The sequence below is a fragment of the Curcuma longa genome, unplaced genomic scaffold, assembly GCF_044706935.1.
Source record: "Curcuma longa cultivar G26 ecotype Majalengka, Jawa Barat unplaced genomic scaffold, ITB_CL_G26_1.1 contig_16603, whole genome shotgun sequence".
Taxonomy (NCBI): Eukaryota; Viridiplantae; Streptophyta; class Magnoliopsida; order Zingiberales; family Zingiberaceae; genus Curcuma; species Curcuma longa.
The window spans coordinates 87,115-109,669 of record NW_027430394.1 but is presented as its reverse complement, the minus strand read 5'-3'; the positions used below and the strand labels follow the sequence as shown (position 1 = coordinate 109,669).

The following is a 22,555-nucleotide window of genomic DNA, read 5'->3' as shown; positions in this document are numbered from 1 at the left end:
AGTGAGTTTTAATCAAAATTTATTGATATTAATTAGTATCTAAAATCATAAAATTTGAAAATGATTAGAATCAAGTGAGTTCTAGATATACATAAATATTATTGTTGAGTAAATTTTATAAACTTAAGTTCATTAGTGACTTTATGTCCAAACTGACAAGACTTTTTTTTTTTTTTTTGCCAAAACTCACTGGTAGTCTTTGGACCTAAAACAATAAATTGACTTGTGAAGAAAGTGTTGTGTTGTGAATGTACTTAAGATGATAAGGATTGAATAATATGCATCATTGGATATCCAACACTTTTATTTTATAGGAAATGCGAAACCAATACATCAGCAGCAATAGAAGAAGATGTGTATTCCATATATATTGAGAAAATGCGCAAGAAAAAAGATGGATTGTGATTAACCCTAAATAAAGAAACAACACAAATATACATTCGTAGAAGATTAAGAAAATCTACATGTGAAATAGTAGAATAGATTTCTAAGATCAAAAAGTATCTAACAAAAAAGTTTATCTTATGTGTTACACTTTAGCAAAAAAGTAAAATCCATTATCCCAACGACCCTACACGATCGGCTCCATGACTATATATGAGAAGGTAAATCGAGAACTTCGTCGAAATTTAACTTTAATCCACTTTAACAATTTTGCTTCGTCATAACCAACTCAATTATATCTTAAAGGTTATCTTATGTGCTACACAAACAATGAGACAATCGATTAAGATGGTAAACTTTAGATGTCGTCGATGCTACAGGATTGAAAGAAACGTTTTTTTTTTAACTATCAAAGCAACATAGATGACAATTTGTGGAAAATGAAATATGTTTTAAAATGCATTTAATTTCCGACTTAGTTGCATAGGTGAAAAAATTTTAATTCCATTTGACCAATAAGCACTAAGGGGGTGCTTGGTATACATTCGGTAATGGGAATGGTAATGGTAATGATTGAGGGGTTAATGGCAATGGGAATGATTACCGAATTTTTGGTGTTTGGTATAGATACTGGAATGGATATTATTCCCATTAATGTTGTTTGGTTTGGCTTAAATTATGGAATGAGAATCAGTCAAAATTTTCATTTTACCCTTATATGTAAAAGACAAAAGGGTAATTGTATAATATATATTACGATTTGCATTTTTAATTATAATTATTAATTTTTATAATTAAATTATAATTATATATAATTAAATTATATATATATTTATTATTATTTTTTTTGTTTAAAAAAATGAAAAGTTGCATTACACTTGCTTAATGCAGATGGCATAACAACAAAAAAATTTATTATTTTTGTTTATATATTTTTTTGTTTAAATCACTATGGTGAAGATGTTTGTAGTATATGATGTTCAATCGTGTTTTGTGAAGGGATAAAGCTCCAACTGGAATCAAGAAGTATTTGTTGTTCTTTATTTTGTGTTCCCTATTCAAGTTAGCGGCGGCGACTATGCTACCAATGGCGGCGTTGGCGGCGGCTTGAGGGTGGAGGAAGTCGTCGAAGATGTCGGCGCGGCGGAGCGTCGCGGCGGGAGATGCAGGAACAGGCGGCGACGTCCCCAGTATTGCCGCTCAGCGTCGAGAGGGTGCGGTGCAGGAGGTCGTCCGGAAGAGACTCAGGGGGCGCGACCTAGGAAGAAATCAGGAATCGGCAACAGAGAAAGGAAGAAGAAGAGGAGGAGGAAGAAAAGGGGAAGGGGTCTAAGAGTATTTTTGAAAAGAAATGCATGATTTGATATGATTTGATAAAATTAAAAAATAATGTGCGATTTGAATATTTGTGAAAGTCAAATGGTGTGCGGTTCAATAAAATGCCGATCATTTTTCATTGCAACAAGCATTGAAAAATTTTAAAGTATTTCTCTATAAAATATTCAAAGCCGAGCAAAACATTACTTTTTATTAAAAATAAGAAATAGAAAATTTTCTAATATGAATTGTACTACCACATGAATGCTCGTTTGTCAAAGAAAATGAGCAGCTGATTGAGCCTAAACTATACATTTCATATCCAGAATATCAGCCTAAACTCTCAAATTTTACATGATCATTCAAACCAATCTTTACCATAAGAAAAACAATCCCCAGGAGGACTATGAGGCCTCTGAACAAAAACGTTAAACTATATAATGGATAATTAGACTAATGTGTTAAGTATTAGTATGAACCATATAGAAATAAAAAGGGTGTACATTCTGAACTCTCAACGAACCAAGAAGTCTAAAATACAGGTCAAAAGTCAGGCAGTTACTGAAAAACAAAAACAACAAAACATCTGGCTAACCAGCCCAACAACTCATTTAGATAATCTCATTCACACAATGGACGAATTGGTTTGAAGTGTGATGTCAGTAATGGAACATTTTAGAGGTAGAGCTTCAACAAGCAATTAATGCATATTATGAGCAAAACTGAATGCTACCTCAAGGAGCTTTTGATGCTAGCTACAAAGCCCTAAGCCTGTAACTCACGAGGGTGGGTCCAAAGAAACTGTATTCCCCTGCACTGCATAAAGCTGCCTCCGCATCACTACGCCTCTTGAAAACAACTTTAGCATGTTTTTCCGACCGTTTAACTTCTGTATCTGCTTCCATAAGAGGTCCATATTGCCCAAATATCCTAACAAGATCAGTTTCTGCAGGAATATCATCTGCTTCATGAAAGCTCAAAATCAACGCTGTGGGGATGAACTCATCAGCCTTCAACAATTTGCTTGCGGGTTTTCCATCTTCAGACACCTGCAAGTTATTGCCATATCTTGGGCCATCCTCTAAAACACGCTCATTCGTTTTTTGAACATCCATTTTGTGCATATCACTATAATTTGTGGAACCATATTGCAAATGTGGTACGCTACAAGGTATGGAAGTGAAGGGAAGAGATAATGATGGTTCATTTCCATGGCGTTCTCTTTGCTGCGTGCTTTGAGATTCATCTGTTATTTTCCAACCTGATGCCAATTCTTCCTCACAGCTAACAATTATGTCTGACCAGTATGAATCTTGCATGAAAGCCGACATATTTTCTGAACTGACATTTATAGATTTCCTCGTATCCCATTTAACTGCAAGTTTGTCTGTATTTTTTTCTTCTGCTGACAAAACAGACACGACCCAGCTTCTAAAATCAGCAAAAAAAGTCACTATTGTAGGCAGAAAACTGTATTCCTCTAGAGGATTACTTGCGGATACATAGAGCTGTCCAAGCATCTCAGTTGGGGTGGAATACTCATTTGTGACACTTTTGATCAAAACCTCAGGCTGTCTTACAGGATTGGATCTTGAAGAGCTAATTATCGAATCCCCAAGATTTTTATCATTTCCTTTCTCTAATTTAGAATCCAAAGCAGCAACCTCAGAGTTTCCATGGGATGAGACATCAAATCTAGCATCATAATGATCTTTGTTATCCATGAATTCGGACCTTTTTCTACATTGCACAATGTTTAGTTTCTCCCGTCTAAATGAGTTTTTCATAGTTGTTGACTTTCCCATCCAAGAAGTAGCAGCTAAAGATATCAGAGTTGAGGAGTCAGGACTTTCTTCACCAAAATTTCTCTTGTTAGAAGGTGAATCCTCAATATTATCAACCAATCCTTCACCATGAACAAATACAGGAAGTTCAGAATATCCTTTTGAGAGATAAAATGACTTCAATTGTGACTCGCATATCCCAAGTTCTAATCTATCAAACCTTGCATATGGGGAACATGCTAGTGCTTGGATATAGTGGAGAAGATTAAGAGGTTCAAAAGAGCTAACAATACGTGCCTTGTCAATGTTGTAGCAACATGCCCCAACTTGTACCCCTTCATTCTCAATCCTTGGTTTCTTGAGGCCCAAATAAGCTTCATCCATGAAACACTGGCATGTTAACCCCAACATGACACGCCTTGACACCTCTTCAATTGCAATATTCATGGTAGTTTCAAATCCATCTGTACAGCTTTGCTTCTCCATTTGTGATAAGTGTGTCTGGAAGTGCTTCAATTGTGACTCATCACACCAGGCAAATGTTTTATCTTGAAAACAAGAAACCAGATGATGATCAATCTTCTGAAGGTCTAATGCAGCTTCTGATGCAGTGGAGGAATGAAATATCTGACCAGGCCACTGCTGGTGCATCCTCACTTTACCTGACACCAAATCAGCAGAAGCAAAACTATCCCCATCCTGAAAGGAACACTGATACACAACACGCTCATCATACTCCACAAAAGAAAGCCGAGGCCTTCCCCTTTTTTTCTTTACAGTCAATCCTTCTACCATTGACATTGCAGACATGTTACTTGTCTCAATACCAACATTTGGTGCAACATCTGAGCTTACAGCATTTTCTATATTTATCAATTTTGGCGGTCTTCCCCTCTTTCTTTTTGCAGTCAATTTTTGTTCAGTTTCCATCAGAGAACTGTCAGCTGCATTTGTAGCAACAGAAGCTGAAACCCCTGAATTAACATCTTCTGCATCTATCAACTTCTTAGGCCTTCCCCTCTTTCTCTTTGCAGTCAATGTTTGTTCAGTTTCCATCAGAGAACTGTCACCTGCATTTGTAGCAACAGAAACTGAAACATCTGAATCAACATCCTCTGAATCTATCAACTTCTTAGGTCTTCCCCTCTTCCTCTTTGCTGTTATATTTTCTTTGCCTACTCCCATAGCAATGCTACTAATCTCTATATTAACATGGGGGTTGGCCACAGAACTCAAAGAATCTTCTTTACAAGTGGATTTCCTAGGCCTTCCCCTCTTTCCCCTTGCTATCGGTTCATGTTTGCTTACTGTCAAAGAATGGTTGTCTGTCACTCTATCAGCACCAGCAGCAAACTCTGAATCAACAGGATTTTGCATAACTAATATTTTCCGAGGCCTTCCTCTCTTCCTCTTAGGCATCAGTTCTTGTCTACAGACATTCAAATTTTGATCACCCTCGATGACTGACTCAATGCTAGTATTAAAACAAGTATGATGACTGACACTATCATCTTTGCTCACCAACTGTGCAAAATCCATAAAACTACTTTTATCTACAGTATTATTCCCATCAACAAGATTCATTTGCAGGACAGGTGCACAAGCCTCGTACGTTACCTTCACATCGTGAAGAACAGGGCCATATTGTCGCCCCTGGCCACATCCTACAACCCCATTCATGTCTCCTTCTGCTATGCTACCTTTCATCGCTGTATCGATGCCCGGTGCTTCCATCTCCTTCGCTTGTTCACCGATGAGATTAGGATGGCCGAGCCTTGTAGCAACTCCCATTACTCGTCCGTCCAATCCAAATCGAACTGCCGACGCGCTCGTCTGCTCGGAATGAAATTGTGATTGAAGCCGCCGCCTTTGCTCAAGCTCGCCAATCGATTCCAATCTAGACCAACACGAAACAAGCAATAAAACCTAGCGCAGGAACAAAACACGAATAGCCAAAAACCCTAGAATATCTCTCAAGAAACTAGGGTGAAAAACGAAAACCAGATCTTAAACCGCGATCAATTCAATGAAGGAACAAGCCATTCGAGTGGAATTCGAACTCCTACAATCAAACTGCATGCATGCTGGTTTACCTTGCTTGATATCGCCGCTTTGCTGAATCGACGAAAGAAACTTGGACAGACGGCGGCAGAAGCGTCGAGGGCGGATTGGAACTAGAACGATCCGAAAGGTCGAGTCACGAGCGAGGGACGTGAGAATACCATTCGAGTTTCGAGTCGATCAGGTTGCCCCCGACTTGGATCGGGTGGAAACGTCACCGTCGACTTCTAATCTGCATTGTAAAATTCTTAAAACGCACCCTGAAAAATTAATTTTACATTCCAACGATTATTAAATTAACAAATTAAAACAACTAATTAAATTAAATAAAAAATTCATAATATTCATGATAAATATTGTGAATGATGTTTTATTAATAAATCTTTTGTCAAATTTATAAATAAATAAATAATTTTATAATATCAAGTTAACTAACTAATCAAATAAATTTAGAAATTTAAAAATTTTAAATAAATATGAAGTCAATAATATTTGAATAAATTAAATTCAAATTGAATGTGAATAAAACTAAAACTCATTAAAAAGAAATTAAATCAATGTTTGAACAACTATTTCAACAATTTGATTCATTTTAAATTTAATTTTATTTGACTTGATTATCTTATCAAATAAATTTAAATAATATAAAATTTGACTCAGCTTATAACACTATCCTATGTTAGAAACTAATCCTCCTATTAAATCGTCGGCTTAATCCCAAAAGGAGCTTTACTATTATAAAATCTCGTTATTGTCAACGGCGCAACTCTTAGTCTCACTTCTTTCCCAACCTTTTGTTTCCTTTTCTAATGTTCATAATTCACAACATTAATTTTATCAATATTTGAGCACCAGATGTGAGTTTGCATACTTATTTCATTATTATATGCAGATTTCCTATCAATTTTTATGTTTCTTAATTTCAAACCTCCATCTCCTATAGTATTTTATTTCTCCCTTGTGCTTTGGATGCAAAGATTTGCAAGTTGAAATGTCGAGCTTGTCTCATTGTCGTCTTGGTCATATAAACAAGAAATACATATAAGAACTACAAAGGGTTAACATTTTAGAATCATTTGAATTAGATTCATTTGATACATATAAATCATGTTTAAATGGCAAAATGACTAAGTTATCTTTTATTAGAAGGGTAAATTAGTGGAAGAGTTGTTTAACCTTCTACATACTGTTGTATGTAGTCCAATGTCAACTCAAGCACGAGGAGGTTATAACTACTTCATTGTCGTTATCGATAATCATTCACGATTTGAGTATATATATTTAATGAAATACAAATCTGAGATCTTTGAAAAGATAAAAAATTTAGAAATGAAGTAGAGAAACAGCTTGACAAGAATATTAAAATACTTTAATCCGATCGAGATGGTGCATACTTAAGTCAAGAATTTTAGAATTCTTTGAAAGACAATAGGATATTATCTTAATAGACTCCGCCATATACACTCGAGCATAATGGTGTATCTGAGAAGCAAAACTGAATCTTGTTGGACATGGTGAGGTTAATGATGAATAATACAAGTCTTCTTAGATCATTTTTGGGGAACACACTTGAGACAATTGTTTACTTGTTAAACAGAGTCCAGACTGAAACAGTCTCTGCTACTCCATATGAGATATAGAATAGTAAAAACCTCACTTATCTTACCTGAAAATATAAGGTTGTCCTGCTTATGTGAAGAGGACTGTATCAGATAAGTTGAAAGCTAAGTCTGATAAATGTCTAATTTATTGAATACCCTAAAAAAAAAGGAGTTACCAATTCTATTCTCCCGTAGAACAAAAGTGTTTGTTTAAAGTATTCATAGAAAAAGAGTTTCTCTTGTAGGAAAACAGTGGGAATAGAATTGAACTTAATAAAGTTCAAGAGACTCAAATAGACATTGATGAAACATCTAGTCAAGAACCACAACCGATCACTCATAGTGATGAGCAATCGGTTGAACCTATGGAGACACAACCTCTTCGTAAATTCAATAGGACACACAATATTCCTGAGAGATATGGATTTCTCGTAAGTGAATCGAATGATGTGTTACTCATTGAGGATAAAGAACTTACTGATTATGAAGAAGTTCTGAAAAGTTCAGAAAGGGATAAATGGTTAACAGCTATGAAGTCAGAAATGGATTTCATGAAAAATAAGTTTAAAAAAACTCCTAGCCGCTTTATTTTTTCTTGAAAAAAAACTAATCTCCTCTTTCATCTCCGTTGAAGAGTTTGCTTTCTTGTCACTGCTCTCAATATAGTGTATCACATTGTTGTTTAAGGGCATGAATATATTTAGAAGCATTAGATGCGTACATAGGTTTTCGATTGAAATCATTCCAAGTTCTCTAAGTCTATTAGTCACTTTTGAATGAAACTAGTTGATGGAGCTTCGCTATTAAAAAAAAATCAAAAATTTGATATCTTCAAAAAAAATGAAGTCCAAGGAATTTATTTGCGGTGTTGGCGAGTGAATATGATTATTGTAACCCTTATAATGCGCTTTAACATCATTTATCATACTTGAATTAAGTTTAAAAAATCATTTCTCTTAATATAGTGTATCACGATGGTGTTTGATGACATGGGTGTAATAAGGAGACTAAGTTAAGCATATAGAATTTTGTTTGGAGTGATTTGAACATCTGTAGGTCCATCAACCACTTTAGGATGAAACCGGATTATGAACCTAGGGCATTCTAAAAATTAGAAATTTAATTTTGTCATCATCGTTATACAATTTACAATTAGACTCTGACATCATTTCTTAAGAAAGAAACGAGTTTAAAAATGTGGGTTCAATACAGTGTATCACGATAGTGTTTGACGATATGAATATAATAAGGAGACTAAGCCAAGCATATAGGAATTTGTTTATAGTGATTTGGACATCTCTAGGTCCATCAACCATTTTTAGGACGAAATCGGCTGATGGACACATTCTAAAAATTAAAATTTTAATTTTGTATGACAAAGGAGAGTTCCATGAACTCATTTATAATGTCGGATAATGAGTATCATCATCTTACCATTTACAATGAACTTCTAACATCATTTACAATGAATTTACTATAAAAAGGCTTGGGATGACATCTTAGTTGTAACAGCAATGCTTTCATAGTTACTACAACGTGAATGTTAAATTTTTAATTTTGAAAGACCTTAACTTTTGACTAGGGTTGAAATATGAGACACATAATATATCAAATCGAAGCTCATTTAAAGATTTTTGATTTGATATATTGTGTATTCCGTAGTTCAACTCAAGTTTTAAGATTTAACATTTACATTGTAACAGCTATGAAACCATAACTGCTACAACTACATATAGTAGCTTAGTTGTAGCAACTATGATTTCGTAGCTGCTACGATGTGAATGTTAAATCTTAAATTTTAAAAGGCTATGCTACTCCCCATTCAACACTACAAATGAGTTCATGGGACTCCCCTATCATGGACAAAATTAAATTTTTGATTTTTAAAAATGCCTTAGGTCCAACAGTCGATTTCGTCTAAAAAATGACTGATGAACCCAAAGATGTCCAAATCACTCTAAATAAACTTCTATATGCTCAGTTTAGTCTCCTTATTACATCCATATTGTCAAACACCATCATGATATACTATATTGAGAGCAATATTTTTTTTAACTCGATTTAATTATGATAAATGATGTCAAAAGTGTTATAAAGGTTACGACAATTATGTTCACTAATTGATAAGATAAATGAGTTTCCTTAGATTTTCATTTTTAGAACATATCAAAATTTTAATTTTTTGAATAGCGAAGATTTATCAGTCAGTTTCATCTAAAAGTGATTGATAGACTTAGAAAACTCAAAATGATTTTAATCAAAAACCTATGTTCTCATTTAATGCTCTTGAATATATTCATGCTCTCAAATAATAAATTGTATTGAAAGCAATGACTAGAAGAAAATTCTTTTGCAGAGAGAAAAAAAAAAAAGGAGATTAGTTTTTTTTTAAATAATAAAGTGGTTTAAAATTTTTTTTCTAGATGAATAGTAAACAAACGGAAGGGTATTATGAGAAAGAGAATGGAAGGGATTTTTGATTTTGTCAATGAGATATACGTTTTAGGTAATATACAAAATCAAGTACGTCATTTAAGCAGGGGCGGATCCAGGCGAGGGCTGGAGGGGGCTGAAGCCCTCGCCAGGATCGCCAGTGCCGCCTCGTGGCTCAGCCGCGACCAGCATTTTCACCAACGCCGGCGAGGGCTGGAGGGGGCTGGAGTGCTCGTCGTTGTCTTCGTCAAGCGGAGCGCTCGCCCATGTTGCCTGTAGGCAATTAAAATACCGGGTAAGAATATTGGGTTATATGGTTTAATGGATACAACCCGTTAAGAAACCCTATAACGCCGAAACCTATTCCAGTATTCCTCATCCTCAACCGCGATCTTCGCCGACCTCTGTTTCCTTCCTCCTCATCTTCGCCCGACGCCGCCGCCGCCTCTCTTTTGCTTTCCTCTCGCCGTCTTCCTCACCAGCCGCCGACACCGCCGCTCCTCCCTTCCTCGCGGTTCCTCCTCCGTCCGACGTCGGCGCCATCGAGCTTGATAAGGAGGGATTTAATTTAATACTGATTGATTCAGATTAGGTTGATTTCAATTAAAGCAATACCTAATCTTACTTTCATCTTAATTATTTCTTTATGTAGATTATGGAGAGGTTTTTTAAACCTAAACGTTTTCGTAACGAGGATTCTTCCAATGATCCTAATATTAGTGAAGCTGTGGAAAATCTAGGGGCCCTTGTCAACCAATTGGGCATGTGTATCCAAAAAGAACTTTTGGTAATCAAGAAAGAAGTTTCCAAGAAAGTTGGTATAAAATATATACATGGTTAGAATATAGCATATCAAAAGATGCAGCATTTTGCTTATGGTGTTATCTTTTTAAACCAACAAATAAAGGAGGTCGATATAAAGAGGATGTCTTTATAAAAACAGGATTCATGAATTGGAAAAATGCATTAGAAAGATTTAATTTGCATATTGGTGTTGTGGATAGTTGTCATAATCATGCTAGAATACAGTTTGAATCTTTTCAAGATCAAAGACATGGTATTTCAAATATATTACGAGCACATGGGCGAGATATGGAGGTTTCTTATCGTACCCGTTTAACAGCAATGTTAGATGTTACGCGATTTCTTTTGAAGCAGGGGCTATCTTTCCGTGGACATGATGAGTCAAGTAGTTCTTTAAATAGAGGAAACTTTCTTGAATTGCTTCAATGGTACAGTCAACGAAATGAAGAAGTTTCCAAGGTTATTAATCAAAATGCTCCTGGAAACAATCAAATGATTTCTCCAGCAATTCAAAAAGATCTTACACACGCTTGTGCCTCTGAGATCACAGTTTCCATAATTGAAGATATTGGAAATAATGTTTTCTCCTTAATGGTTGATGAGTCTCGAGACATTTCAGTGAAGGAGCAAATGGGAGTTGTTTTGAGATATGTGAACAAAAGAGGACAAGTGATTGAGCGATTCCTTGCAATTGTACATGTATCTGACACTAGTTCTCGTTCTTTGAAGGATGCTATTGATGCTTTATTTGTGAAACATGGATTATCATTATCCAGGTTAAGAGGTCAAGGATATGATGGAGCTTCAAATATGCGGGGTGAATTCAATGGGTTGAAATCTCTCATTTTGCAAGAAAATCCATATGCAAGATATATTCATTGTTTTTCTCACCAATTGCAATTAGTTATTGTTGCTGTTGCCAAGAGTAATATCAATGTGAGTGATTTTTTTAACTATGTCTCTATGATTGTGAATACGACTGGAGCATCATGTAAAAGGAGAGATCAACTTAGGCAAATTGAACATGATAGAATTGTTGCAATGTTAGAGGGTGGAGAGATTAGTACTGGCAGTGGTGAAAATCAAGAAACTAATTTAGCAAGGCCAGGAGATACTCGTTGGGGATCTCACTATTTGACATTGGTTCGTCTATTATCTATGTGGCCTTCAGTGATACAAGTTATGGAGAATATTTGTGATGATTCTAGTTCTTTTGATAGTAGAGGGGTTGCCAAAAGTTTGATTCAGAAAATGGAGAATTATGAGTTTGTTTTCATATTGCACTTGATGAAGATGATATTGGGAATGACACATGAATTGTCACTTGTCTTGCAACAAAAAGATCAAAATATTGTCCAAGCCATAAGTTTGATTGAAAGTGTGAAAGATCAATTTCAAATATTTAGGGAAGAAGGATGGTCTACAATTATGGATAAAGTCAATACATTTTGTGAGTTGAATGAGATCCCAGTGTTGGATATGAATGATAATTGTTTGATTGGTGGTCGTAGCAGGCGCAGAAAGCAAATTATCACCAATTTGCATTATTATCGTGTGGAGATTTTCTATCAGGTATTATTTCTAAAAATTTTACATTATTATATTCGCTAATAAGATTTTCTTTACTGATTAATTATTATTGTTGCAAATTATAATGTTAGGTTGTTGATTCAGTTATACAAGAGATGAATACTCGCTTTTCCGAAGTTGGCACAGAATTGCTTAGGTGTATGGCATGTCTTCATCCAAGAAATTCTTTTTCTGAATTCAATGTTCAGAAACTAGTTCGACTTTGTGATTTATATCCTGAGGATTTCTCAACTAATGATTGTATAGTTATTGAACAACAACTTCAGAATTTCATTCATAATATACGACGAGATTCAAATTTTTCTGAAATTAAAGATTTGGGAAGTCTTGCTCAGAAAATGGTTGAAACTCTAAAAAATCAAGCTTATCCATTGGTTTATCGTCTGATTGAGATGACATTAGTTCTACCAGTTGCGACTGCTTCCGTTGAAAGAGTATTTTCTGCAATGAAGACGATAAAGACTGATTTACGCAATAGAATGGGAGACGAGTGGATGAATGACAGTCTAGTCGTATACATCGAGAAGGATATCTTTTCAACAATTGAAAATGAGCAAATATTGCAACGTTTTCAAAAGATGAAAAGTCGCAGGATGCAATTGCCTCCTCTTTCTTATCCGAAGACCACAAGGTCCATAGACCACACCCAACACTAATATGCTGTCTTGGTATGTTCTTTTGCTATTCTGTATATGGTTGCTTTTGCTATTCTTATATGATTGCTTTTGCTATAAGATGTAAATGGTGTATTATATTCACAGGTCCATTTTAGAGGATATCCAGGAGAAGTTTTGATACCTTGTGAAGGTGAAGAATATGTGAAATGAAGCTACATTAATTCACTAAAAGAGGTATGACTTTTAAGATTTTATATGTTGGCTACTTGGCTCCATATTTTCTTTTGCACTTCATATGGTTTTAAAAGTGGTTGTTTAGGTCACAATATGTAGCCGCTTAACCTATTCTGGAACGGAAATAAGGAATTGCACAACATATTGGGTATGTGGATTCCTTTTTAGTGGTTTGATTTGCTGTTATGATGTTTTTGACTTTGTAAGCTGTGTATGTGTTTTTTTATTATATTTCTGATATAAATTGATGGTTTATCAGCCCTATGTCTAAGGGTTTTGATGTGTATTTGGACAGGGACATTATGTATACCTCTTATACCCCCAATTTACTGGGGAGATTCTGTCCGTTTTGATATTAGGAGAGGATAAGAGATAGTTGGCTAAGTGATCTGCATTTTGAGTGATATGTATTTTTGGATTTTCGGATCAGGATCTTTTCCTCCCGCACATTTACTTTTTTTAAAAAAAAATTATTGATTCCTCTATACTGTACATTGTAAAAAAAATTTTATTAGCCCTCGCCAAAAATTATTTCTGGATCCGCCCCTGAGCGACTGGGGCAGGGAAGTCGCGGCTGGCCATCGACCTCGCCCCACACTTTTCCGGCGTGGAGATCGTCAACGCCGACTCTATGCAAGTCTACCGAGGCCTCGACGTCCTCACTAACAAAGTTCCTGTCCCTGAACGCAATGGTTTGCTCTCTTCCTCCTCCTTACCCTAACGATGCAAGTTGTGGTTCGTTCAATCCTCTTCAAAAATTTATGCTAGTAAAGAAGCTCTCTTGTTTAAATTTTAGGAGTTCCGCATCATCTGCTAGGTTGTATTGATCCGTCTGTTGGGTTCACTTCCAGAGATTTCCGTGATCTCGCGATTCCAGTAAGTCCTGAGATTTTTATAGTCTTTTTATATGCGCTTTATGCAACATATTACGTAGATTCTTGTCTTTTATTAGCTTTTTTTTTGGTACAAAGATAATAGATGACGTTCTGTCACGTGAGGGCCTCCCGGTTGTCGTTGGGGGTACGAATTACTACATCCAGGTACGTTAATTTTAGAAAATTGTTCATCTTAGCATTCGATTGGGGATACAAAATATTCTTAGTCTAGTTTCTTCTAAATATTGTTTCTGTTTGATAGGCTCTTGTGAGCCCATTCCTTGTGGATGATCTAGTGGAAGATGTGGCTGCATGCTCACTGGATGAACTTCGAGGTGATACGAGATAGCTTCATTTGTTCTGTGTTGCGAATCCTTTTAGAAGCCGTATTTGCCATGTTTACTGCCCTTTTTTGCTGTTTTAACTTTTGCGGTTCAGAAAACTGTGGAGTTGATGAAATTGCTAGCTTTGAGCGGCTGAAGGAGGTTGATCCAGTTGCTGCAAACCGGATCCATCCAAATGACCTCAGAAAAGTAAATCCCTGATTAGCAATTTCCTTTTTTTCTCCTCCATTCACTTTTTTTTCTAAGTATTGCTTTCCCTTGTTGATCATTTGATGGTTCATTCAGATACATATACTTGAAAACAATGTTGATGATCATTTATGCCTTTGGTGTTTTCTAAGAGATACTTGCAATATAAGAAAATTTAAAGAAAAATTTATTAGAACCAAAAAAATTATAAACTCCCAAATCTTATCCAGAAAAATTGAGAGAGAACTCGCAGAAAATGCTGAGGGAAAATTTCTCACCACTTAGCAACTTGTGAAATTTTTAGTTCAGCAGCTCAATGTGGATTCTGTGGAAGTGACAACAGATTGTGGAACGGTGGAAGAACATGATGTAGAAGCCTCTTTCAGATGAAAAATGTATCTCCTTTGTGACTAAGGCACATTTAGAGAGAGAAAACCTAAATGATGGAAGCAAAAGATGGCTTTAGAACCAAGGAAGGCTTCAGGCTGAAGATGAAAAGTTAGTTACCTTCTTTGGTAATGGGATTGGTCAAGAACTAGAGGGAGGAGAAGAAAAACTAAGAAGCTTTTTGTTGGTGAAGGTGAGTCTCTTATGTTGCTATATCAAAGAAGTTGAGTTGGGAAGTTACTTGGCATTAATTTTCTTTGAGCTATGAAACACCTACAAAGTGATGGGAATGGTTATCTCGAGTATTCAAAGCTTAGATCAGAGCTTGCACCTAGAGCTGTAGTGATAATAATTGGTGCATGTTGGGGGCATTTGAGACAATTATTGTGTTTGCATTTGGCTTGTAGTTGAAGCAATAGACCAGAGAGGTTGAATTTGGTAGGGATTTGAAGCATCTCATAGAGTGAACTAGAGGCATGTTATGTGGATGAAGTGAGGTGTAGCCAGTGTTAGGGCTAGGTTACTCAGATGGAAAACTAAGATAATGGATAATAGAGAAGATAACTTTTTAATATTTTCTATCCTTGTTTGTATTTATTCGCACAGAAACCTTAGAAAGGTATGAGAGGATCCCTTCCATCCACCATTTGGTTTTGACCAAATCTGGTGAAAACCAAATCACTTAACAAAATACTCACGCCTTTGACTCCTTACCAAATAACACCCATCGATGACTCATTACAAAATAATATCTCCAATGACTATGAAACCCTAGTGCCTTTGCAAATGCTAGACTTACAAGTGATATGTTTCAAGTCACCTAAACGGTTTGAGTTGACTAAGTGGATTGGACATTTTGGGTAGACCATGTGGGTTGAACGACTTGAGTGGGTTGAACGAGCTAGATAGTATTGGAGGATTGAGCGGGTCGGACAATTTGAACGAGCACAATTTGAAACAAGCTCAACAGGTCAGACAATTTTGATGGAATGAGTAGGCCCAACAGGCTAGGTGGGTTGATTGGGTTGATTCGAGGAATGGTCTAATTAGGCTAGGCAAGCTAGGGGTTTAGAAGATGGGCAGGTGGGTAGAACTGTTCATACGTGTTAAATTTACTGTTTGGGCTAGATAGGCTAGATGGGTTAGACAGGTTGGTCCTGCAGAGCAAGGTCTTGTGATTGGTTGGGTCGGGCATGCTGGCCAAGTTAGTTAATTCAGACATGCCAGTCGACCCAACTGATCATTCATCCCTCTATTTTACATCCTTAGAGTAAACAAGTGAAAGAATAAATTGAACAATATCTGTCCATCTATTTATCCATCTAACCATACTTACCCATCCCTTCATTTTTTAAACCCTTGAAATAAACTGAGCTAGAACCAATTAGAAGTAGCAGAATTGGTTTAGGAAGCAGACAGACCCTTGCAAGGAATTGCTTATCATGGTTCTACTACCATGTTGCAAGAGAGGTTTGAGACAGATGCTTATGTTTTATTGGAATTCTCTTCCTTTGTACATAAGATAATTATATCGTTTGCTTCTGAATGTGAGCACATTCAGTATGGACTGTTATGACTTGAAGGGCTTCTCTATTGGGTAGCTGCATTTATTGTAGGGCGGCTGTGTGGTGTAGATTGTCCACAAACTGTCTAACCGTCAACATAGTTCATGTCAGATTGCATTTGAAAACTGAGTAATAATTCATAGAACAACTACTCCTTTCCCTTTATGGTTTGGCAATACATTTTGTAAAATAATACAATAGATTTCTTGTTCTATTACAAGGAGCAAGGCTCTATTTATACATCAATATAGGGACCTTTTCTAAAAAAAATTATTCTATATAAAAACATATAATTTTATATAGAAATATCTCTAAATATTCTAACACTCTCTCTCAAGTTGGAGAATATAAACCATATGCACCCATCTTGTTACATATGTAGTCAATTCGAAGACCTCTCAGTGACATAGTGAATATATCTGCTAGTTGATCATATGAGTTAACAAAGTTAGTAGATATTTCACCAGAAATGACTTTCTCTTTGACAAAGTGACAGTCGACTTCAATATGCTTTGTCTTCTCATGAAAAATTGGATTCAAGGCGATATGCATAGCGGCTTGGTTGTCACATATAAGTGACATTTATGTAACCTCTCCAAATCTCAGCTCTTGAAGCAACTGTTTGAGCCATATAAACTCTTGATTGGCTATGGCCATAGCTCGATATTCTGCCTCTGTGCTGGATCTTGCCATAACATTCTGCTTTTTGCTTTTCCAAGAAACTCGATTATCTCCGATAAATATACAAAACTCAGAAGTAGATTTTCTATCAATGGGAGATCCTGCCCAATCTGCATCAGAATATCCTACGACTCGAGTATGTCCTTTGTCTTCATATAAAAGACCCTTTCTTGGAGCGCTTCTGATATATCGAATAATGCGAGTCATAGCATCCCAATGTTCCTTGCATGGAGAGTTGAGAAATTGACTTACTACACTTACTGTAAATGAGATATCCGGATAAATAACAGTAAGGTAGCTTAGTCTCCCTACTAATCGTCTGTATCATTCAGGATCTGGAAGGGGCTCCCCCTAATTTGACATGAGCTTGACATTAGGATCCATGGGGGTGTCAACCGTCTTTGAGTTTAACATGCCTGTTTCTTCTAGAATATCCATTGCATGCTTCCTTTGGAATATGATAATCTCATCCTTGGACTGTGCTACTTCTATCCCCAAAAAATATTTGAGTTTATCAAGATCTTTTGTCTGGAAATGATTGAAAAGATGCTGTTTCACCTGTGAAATCCCGAGATGATCACTACCTGTGATAACAATATCATCAACATACACTACTAAGTAGATGCAACCAGTAGATGCGTGACGATAAAAGACAGAATGGTCGGCCTCACTCCGAGTCATGCCAAACTGTTGAATTACAATACTAAATTTACCGAACCATGCTCTGGGAGACTGCTTGAGGCCAAAAGACTCCCCCTGAGCAACAAAACACGGAGGTTGCTCCATGTAGACTTCCTCGAGCAGGTCACTATATAAGAAAGCATTTTTGATGTCTAACTGATAAAGAGGCCAATGTCGAATTGCAGTAATTGACAGGAATAAGCGCACAGAGGACGACTTGGCAACAGGAGAAAAAGTGTCCACATAATCCAATCCAAAGATCTGAGTATATTCTTTAGCAACGAGGCGAGCCTTAAGCCGGTCAACCTTTCCGTCTGGAGCAACATTCACCTTATATACCTACCGACAACTGACTTCCCTAGCGGTAGAGGAACGAGGTCCCAAGTCCCACTACTCTGTAAGACACATTTCATCGAGCATAGCTTGTTTCTATCTTGGATGGGCAAAGGCATCACCTGCACTCTTCGGAAGAGAAACAGACGACAAGGAGGAAAGACAAGCAAAATAAGGAGAAACACGATGATAACTCAAAGAATCATAATGAGGAGAAGGATTACGAGTGGAACGCATACTTTTCCGAAATGCAATTGGAATATCAGACTTAAGAGATGGAACCGGAGGACGAGGCGAAAGACTTGGCTCCAAAGATGTGTCCATGGCAGTGTCAGTGGTGGGCGGCGACAAAGCAGGACGAGGACGACGTTGATAAACCTGCAATGGAGAAGATGTCTTCGGAGGTGACAAAGATTCCTCTGGAGGATAAAAGATAGCCACTGTTGTAGGCGTAGAAGGAGAAAACTCGGACGGAGATCCGTTAGGCCCAAAAAATGAAACCGAATCAAAGAACGTGGCATCAGTAAAGATGAAGTACCGACGGAGAGTAAGGGAATAACACTTGTACCCTTTCTGAGATCGTGAGTACCCAAGGAAGACACATTTATGAGACCGGGGAGAGAGTTTGTCAATGCTAGGATCGAGAGCATAAGCAAAACATATAGAACCAAAGATCTTAGGTGGTAAAGGATGAAGAGACTGATTAGGATAAAGAACATGATGAGGTATTTGATCTTGTAGAGTGGAGGAAGACATGCGATTGATGAGATAGCACGCAGTAAGTACAACATCACCCCAAAACTGAAGAGGAACATGAGAATGAAGAAGAAGAGTCTGGGTGGTCTCAAGAAGATGGTCAGCAACTCCATTCTGTTGAGGGGTATGAGGACAAGACGTCCGATGCAACACACCATAAGACGCCAAGAAGGTCTGAAATGGAGTAGATAGATACTCACGTGCATTATCACTCTGTAAGGTTCGAAGAGAAATACCAAATTGAGTTTTATTTTCATAGAAAAAAGATTGAAAAAGAGAAAATAATTCTGAACGATCCTTCATCAGATATAACCAAGTACAACGGAAAAAATCGATTATAAAGGTAACAAAATATCGTGACTCCAATGTAGAAGAAACACGACTCATACCCTAAATATCGGAATGAACCAAAGCAAAAGGTGACGTAGCCCGACTCACAGTGCGAGGAGACAAAGAACTACGAACATACTTTCCTAATTGACATGATTCACAAGACAAAGAATCTAAGTGAGAAAAATCAGGATGTAATTGTTTCAACTTATCAAGATCGGGATGTTCCAACTGAGCATGAATAAGAAGGGGAGATGCCGTCGCCGAACCAACCAGAGAGGACTGTTGAAGCCGATATAGGCCATGAGACTTATATCCGAAGCCATGAGACTGTTGAAGCCGATATAGGCCATGAGGCTCCGAAGAAAAACTCCTGTTTAGAAGCCGAAGTCTGGGCGTTGGTGATGGCGGAGGAAGGAGAATGAACTCGAGGCAGAGCTTCCTGAGCTTCCTTGGCCTCGATGGATTCTTCGCCCTCGCTTTGAGAAGTCGGGCGAAGAATCGTCTCTCCTCTGTTTCACACTGGCGGGCAAGCGCCGATACAAGGAGGAAGACAACGGCGCCTTCGATTTCAAGACTCGGCGGCAATAGCGCGCGCACTCGAAGAGGAGAGCGCGTGGCAGCGGTGAGAGAAAGAAGAGGGATCGCGGTAGGGTTTGGCGGATAAACCTAACTCTATCTTCGCTCTGATACCATGTAAAATAATACAATAGATTTTTTGTTCTATTACAAGGAGCAAGACCTTATACATCAATATAGGGACCTTTTCTAAAAAAAAATTATTCTATATAAAAATATATAATTTTATATAGAAATATCCCTAAATATTCTAACACATTTAATCAGATGCAGTTCAATCATGCATCTTAAATCCTTAATTGTTATCCTGTAATGCTGTTTTTTTTGTTGGCTTCAACCTTGCTGTTTTGTGTTAATTAACATCTAGATGTTATTCTTTCTGTATACAATAAAAATAACCGACTATGATGTTTATCTTCCTTTCTATGTTTGTGTTTTCCCCATTTTTTGTTGAACAAAACTTGTATGTGTTCTTTAATGAGTGTTGAAATTGCCCATCTTGCGCATGGGGCATGATTTTCCTTGTGTTTGTCTGTATAAATCATCCATGATGTGAAAATATCAAAGTACCCATTTTTTATGCCTATTAGTTTTTCTCATGTATTTATATGTTAGTTTTAATTTCTAATTGCCTCTTATTAATGTTTTTATGATTTATGCAGATAAAACGCTATTTGGACTTGTATGAAAGCTTAGGTGTCCTACCCAGTAATCTTTTTCAGGGAGAGAATGCTGAGGTATACAACAAATTGGGAAACACAAATTCCCACTGTTGTTTTTGCTCCATTGCTTCTTTGACATGCTGCACTTTGATGCATATGCAGTGTACTGTGTCTGGTTGCATCTTCTCCTATTAATTTTATTTTATTTTTATTAATTTTAGCAAAGCATCTTTATTATTGCAAATATTTGAAAATAAACTAAGTTGCAATACATCAGTGGATCCTTAATGGTTGAACTTTGAATTTTTCTTGTGGCATTGCAGAAGTGGGGACGCTCTGATAATTTTAGATATAATTGTTGTTTTGTATGGGTGGATGTTTCCCTGCCTATACTGGATAGATATGTGGAACAAAGAGTTGACTCCATGCTTGATTCTAGACTGCTGAATGAAGTCTGTGGTATCTACAATCAAAACACAGATTATACCAAAGGCTTATATCAAGCTATTGGTGTCCGTGAATTTGAGATGTTTTTTAAGAGCTACTTCTCCATTAAAGAGTCAACTGAGGTCCAATGGCCATATTTCTCAGAGATTGTGGATACGAATGGTGTCAGGCTGAAAAACATGTTAGCTGAAGCCATAGAGAAGCTAAAATCCAATACACGCAAACTTGTTCACCGCCAAGTAAACTTGTTTTCTTGTACCATCTCCTAATTGTGAAACTCATGGTTATATATTTTCAAAAAGAACATAGAAATTGATCATCATACATGCTTAAGCTGCAGAAATTCTTTTATCTCAGAAACGACGGCTTAATCAATTGAAGTCAATTTTTGGATGGAACTTTCACTATGTTGATGCAACAGAAGCTTTTACCTGTCTGCACCGTGATCCCACTTGCTCATTTAATAAACTTTTTTGGAACTCAAACATCTTTGCTTATATGTAACATGTGTACTCCTACAGGCAACTCAGGTGATCTATGGCAGACAACAGTAGTTGAACCTAGTGTAAAGATTGTGAGAAACTTTTTGGAGGAACCAATTTCTTTGACCAATGATAAAAAGCTAGGTCATTTCCAGCGAAAGAATCCAGTTTCAAGGGACTTGTGGACCCAATATATATGTGAGGTCAGTCTAGCTGGCTCTTCAATTATATGGTTAATTTTTCTGATACTAGGATGTCAAGTGTCAGTGGACTTGCTTGAGGAGCCAATATGAGTTCTATTATGGTCTTCCTCCATTTCTAGGTTCAGGAAGTATTTCATTTTTCTGAAACTATCTAAAGAATGTTAATGCTTTTTCTAATTGCTAATTATATATTTTAAGATACTAATTTGGAGTTCCCAATGATGGTCAATAAATTTTATAATTAGACCAATTCAATCAATCAGGTCTGACAATGTGAACTCAATGCATCTATACTTAAAATTATTTATAATAGTTTAAATGTTTGCATATTACTGGTGATAATGTATTAAGAATCTAATGGTAAGACAAGTTCTGTGTAGTCGATCTCAGATAGTTAGGATTCACCATTTGTTAGTCGATTGAAGTTCGCAATCGGCCATTTGATTGTTATTTGATTTCTTTTAGGTACCTTTTGATTAGATGTGAATCAATTGATGCTTAAGAGTATTTATTCTCATGAATTTGAATAGAACAAGAATATAATAGGAATAAGTATTAGTTAGGTTTATAGAATAACGATTCCTACAAGTATTTCTGAGTTTGATATAAAGAATAGATAAGTTCTAGAGGGAATAAAAATTATGTGGAAAATGGTGTTCCAGGATCATTTAAGAACCACAACCCTGGAATTGCTGTTCATTTTGCAAGCAAATGTTGCAAAATCTATGAAGAATGGAATAATTATTTCCACCAACCAAATCACACAGTAAGTGTTGTAATTTCTTTGACTAACAATGTGATACCATCTCAGAGAATAAAGAATACTAATTCAAGTCCAAGGATGCGCTGAGTTAGAATCTTCTTTTAATTCAACCCAGTTTATGGATTATCATAGAAACAACTTTGCTCATCTTTTGATGCTCTCTTGGGTTTTCTTCGCACAAATATAGTCATCATGTTTACTTTGGCAGGCGTGTGGCAATCAGGTTTTGCGAGGGGCACATGAATGGGAGCAACATAAGCAAGGTCGTAGGCATAGAAGAAGATTGTTTGGCCTGAAGAGGCGCTTCGATACCACCCAACAAGTTAGAATAGTGCCTTAGTTTGTCTGGTCAACTGTCTAGTTATTGTACCTTTATTTGGTTTGAATTCTTACTATTCCATTTCTAATTTCCTGGATGATGCACCCCGCGGTGGAATGCGTTGTACCATGTAA

General features: G+C 36.6%; 3 protein-coding genes across 5 annotated transcripts; 2 read left to right on the top strand and 1 right to left on the bottom strand.

Annotated features, from left to right (window-relative positions):
- Nucleotides 1-2,184: 2,184 nt before the first annotated feature.
- Nucleotides 2,185-5,660, bottom strand: LOC141816432 (PWWP domain-containing protein 5-like). Of its 2 annotated transcripts, XM_074704214.1 has the most exons (3): nucleotides 5,579-5,660; nucleotides 5,103-5,382; nucleotides 2,185-5,009 (listed from the first exon to the last, which is right to left on the bottom strand). In XM_074704214.1, exons 2-3 carry the CDS (start codon nucleotides 5,274-5,276, stop codon nucleotides 2,457-2,459), a joined length of 2,727 nt encoding a protein of 908 aa, XP_074560315.1. In that variant the 5' UTR covers nucleotides 5,277-5,382; nucleotides 5,579-5,660; the 3' UTR covers nucleotides 2,185-2,456. The 2 variants fall into 2 exon arrangements, with proteins under 2 accessions (XP_074560315.1, XP_074560314.1); XM_074704213.1 differs by having other exon boundaries at nucleotides 2,185-5,382.
- A 4,770-nt stretch (nucleotides 5,661-10,430) lies between these two features.
- LOC141816435 (uncharacterized) lies at nucleotides 10,431-12,477 on the top strand. The gene has a single exon (XM_074704219.1). It carries the CDS (start codon nucleotides 10,529-10,531, stop codon nucleotides 11,993-11,995), a length of 1,467 nt encoding a protein of 488 aa, XP_074560320.1. The 5' UTR covers nucleotides 10,431-10,528; the 3' UTR covers nucleotides 11,996-12,477.
- Nucleotides 12,478-13,379: 902 nt separating this feature from the next.
- LOC141816434 (tRNA dimethylallyltransferase 2) lies at nucleotides 13,380-22,555 on the top strand. Of its 2 annotated transcripts, none has more exons than XM_074704218.1 (10): nucleotides 13,380-13,517; nucleotides 13,622-13,701; nucleotides 13,797-13,865; nucleotides 13,963-14,035; nucleotides 14,139-14,233; nucleotides 20,208-20,282; nucleotides 20,531-20,893; nucleotides 21,012-21,087; nucleotides 21,176-21,339; nucleotides 22,326-22,555. In XM_074704218.1, the coding sequence occupies exons 1-10, from the start codon at nucleotides 13,457-13,459 to the stop codon at nucleotides 22,440-22,442; spliced, it is 1,173 nt and encodes a 390-aa protein (XP_074560319.1). In that variant the 5' UTR covers nucleotides 13,380-13,456; the 3' UTR covers nucleotides 22,443-22,555. The 2 variants fall into 2 exon arrangements, with proteins under 2 accessions (XP_074560319.1, XP_074560318.1); XM_074704217.1 differs by having other exon boundaries at nucleotides 22,311-22,555.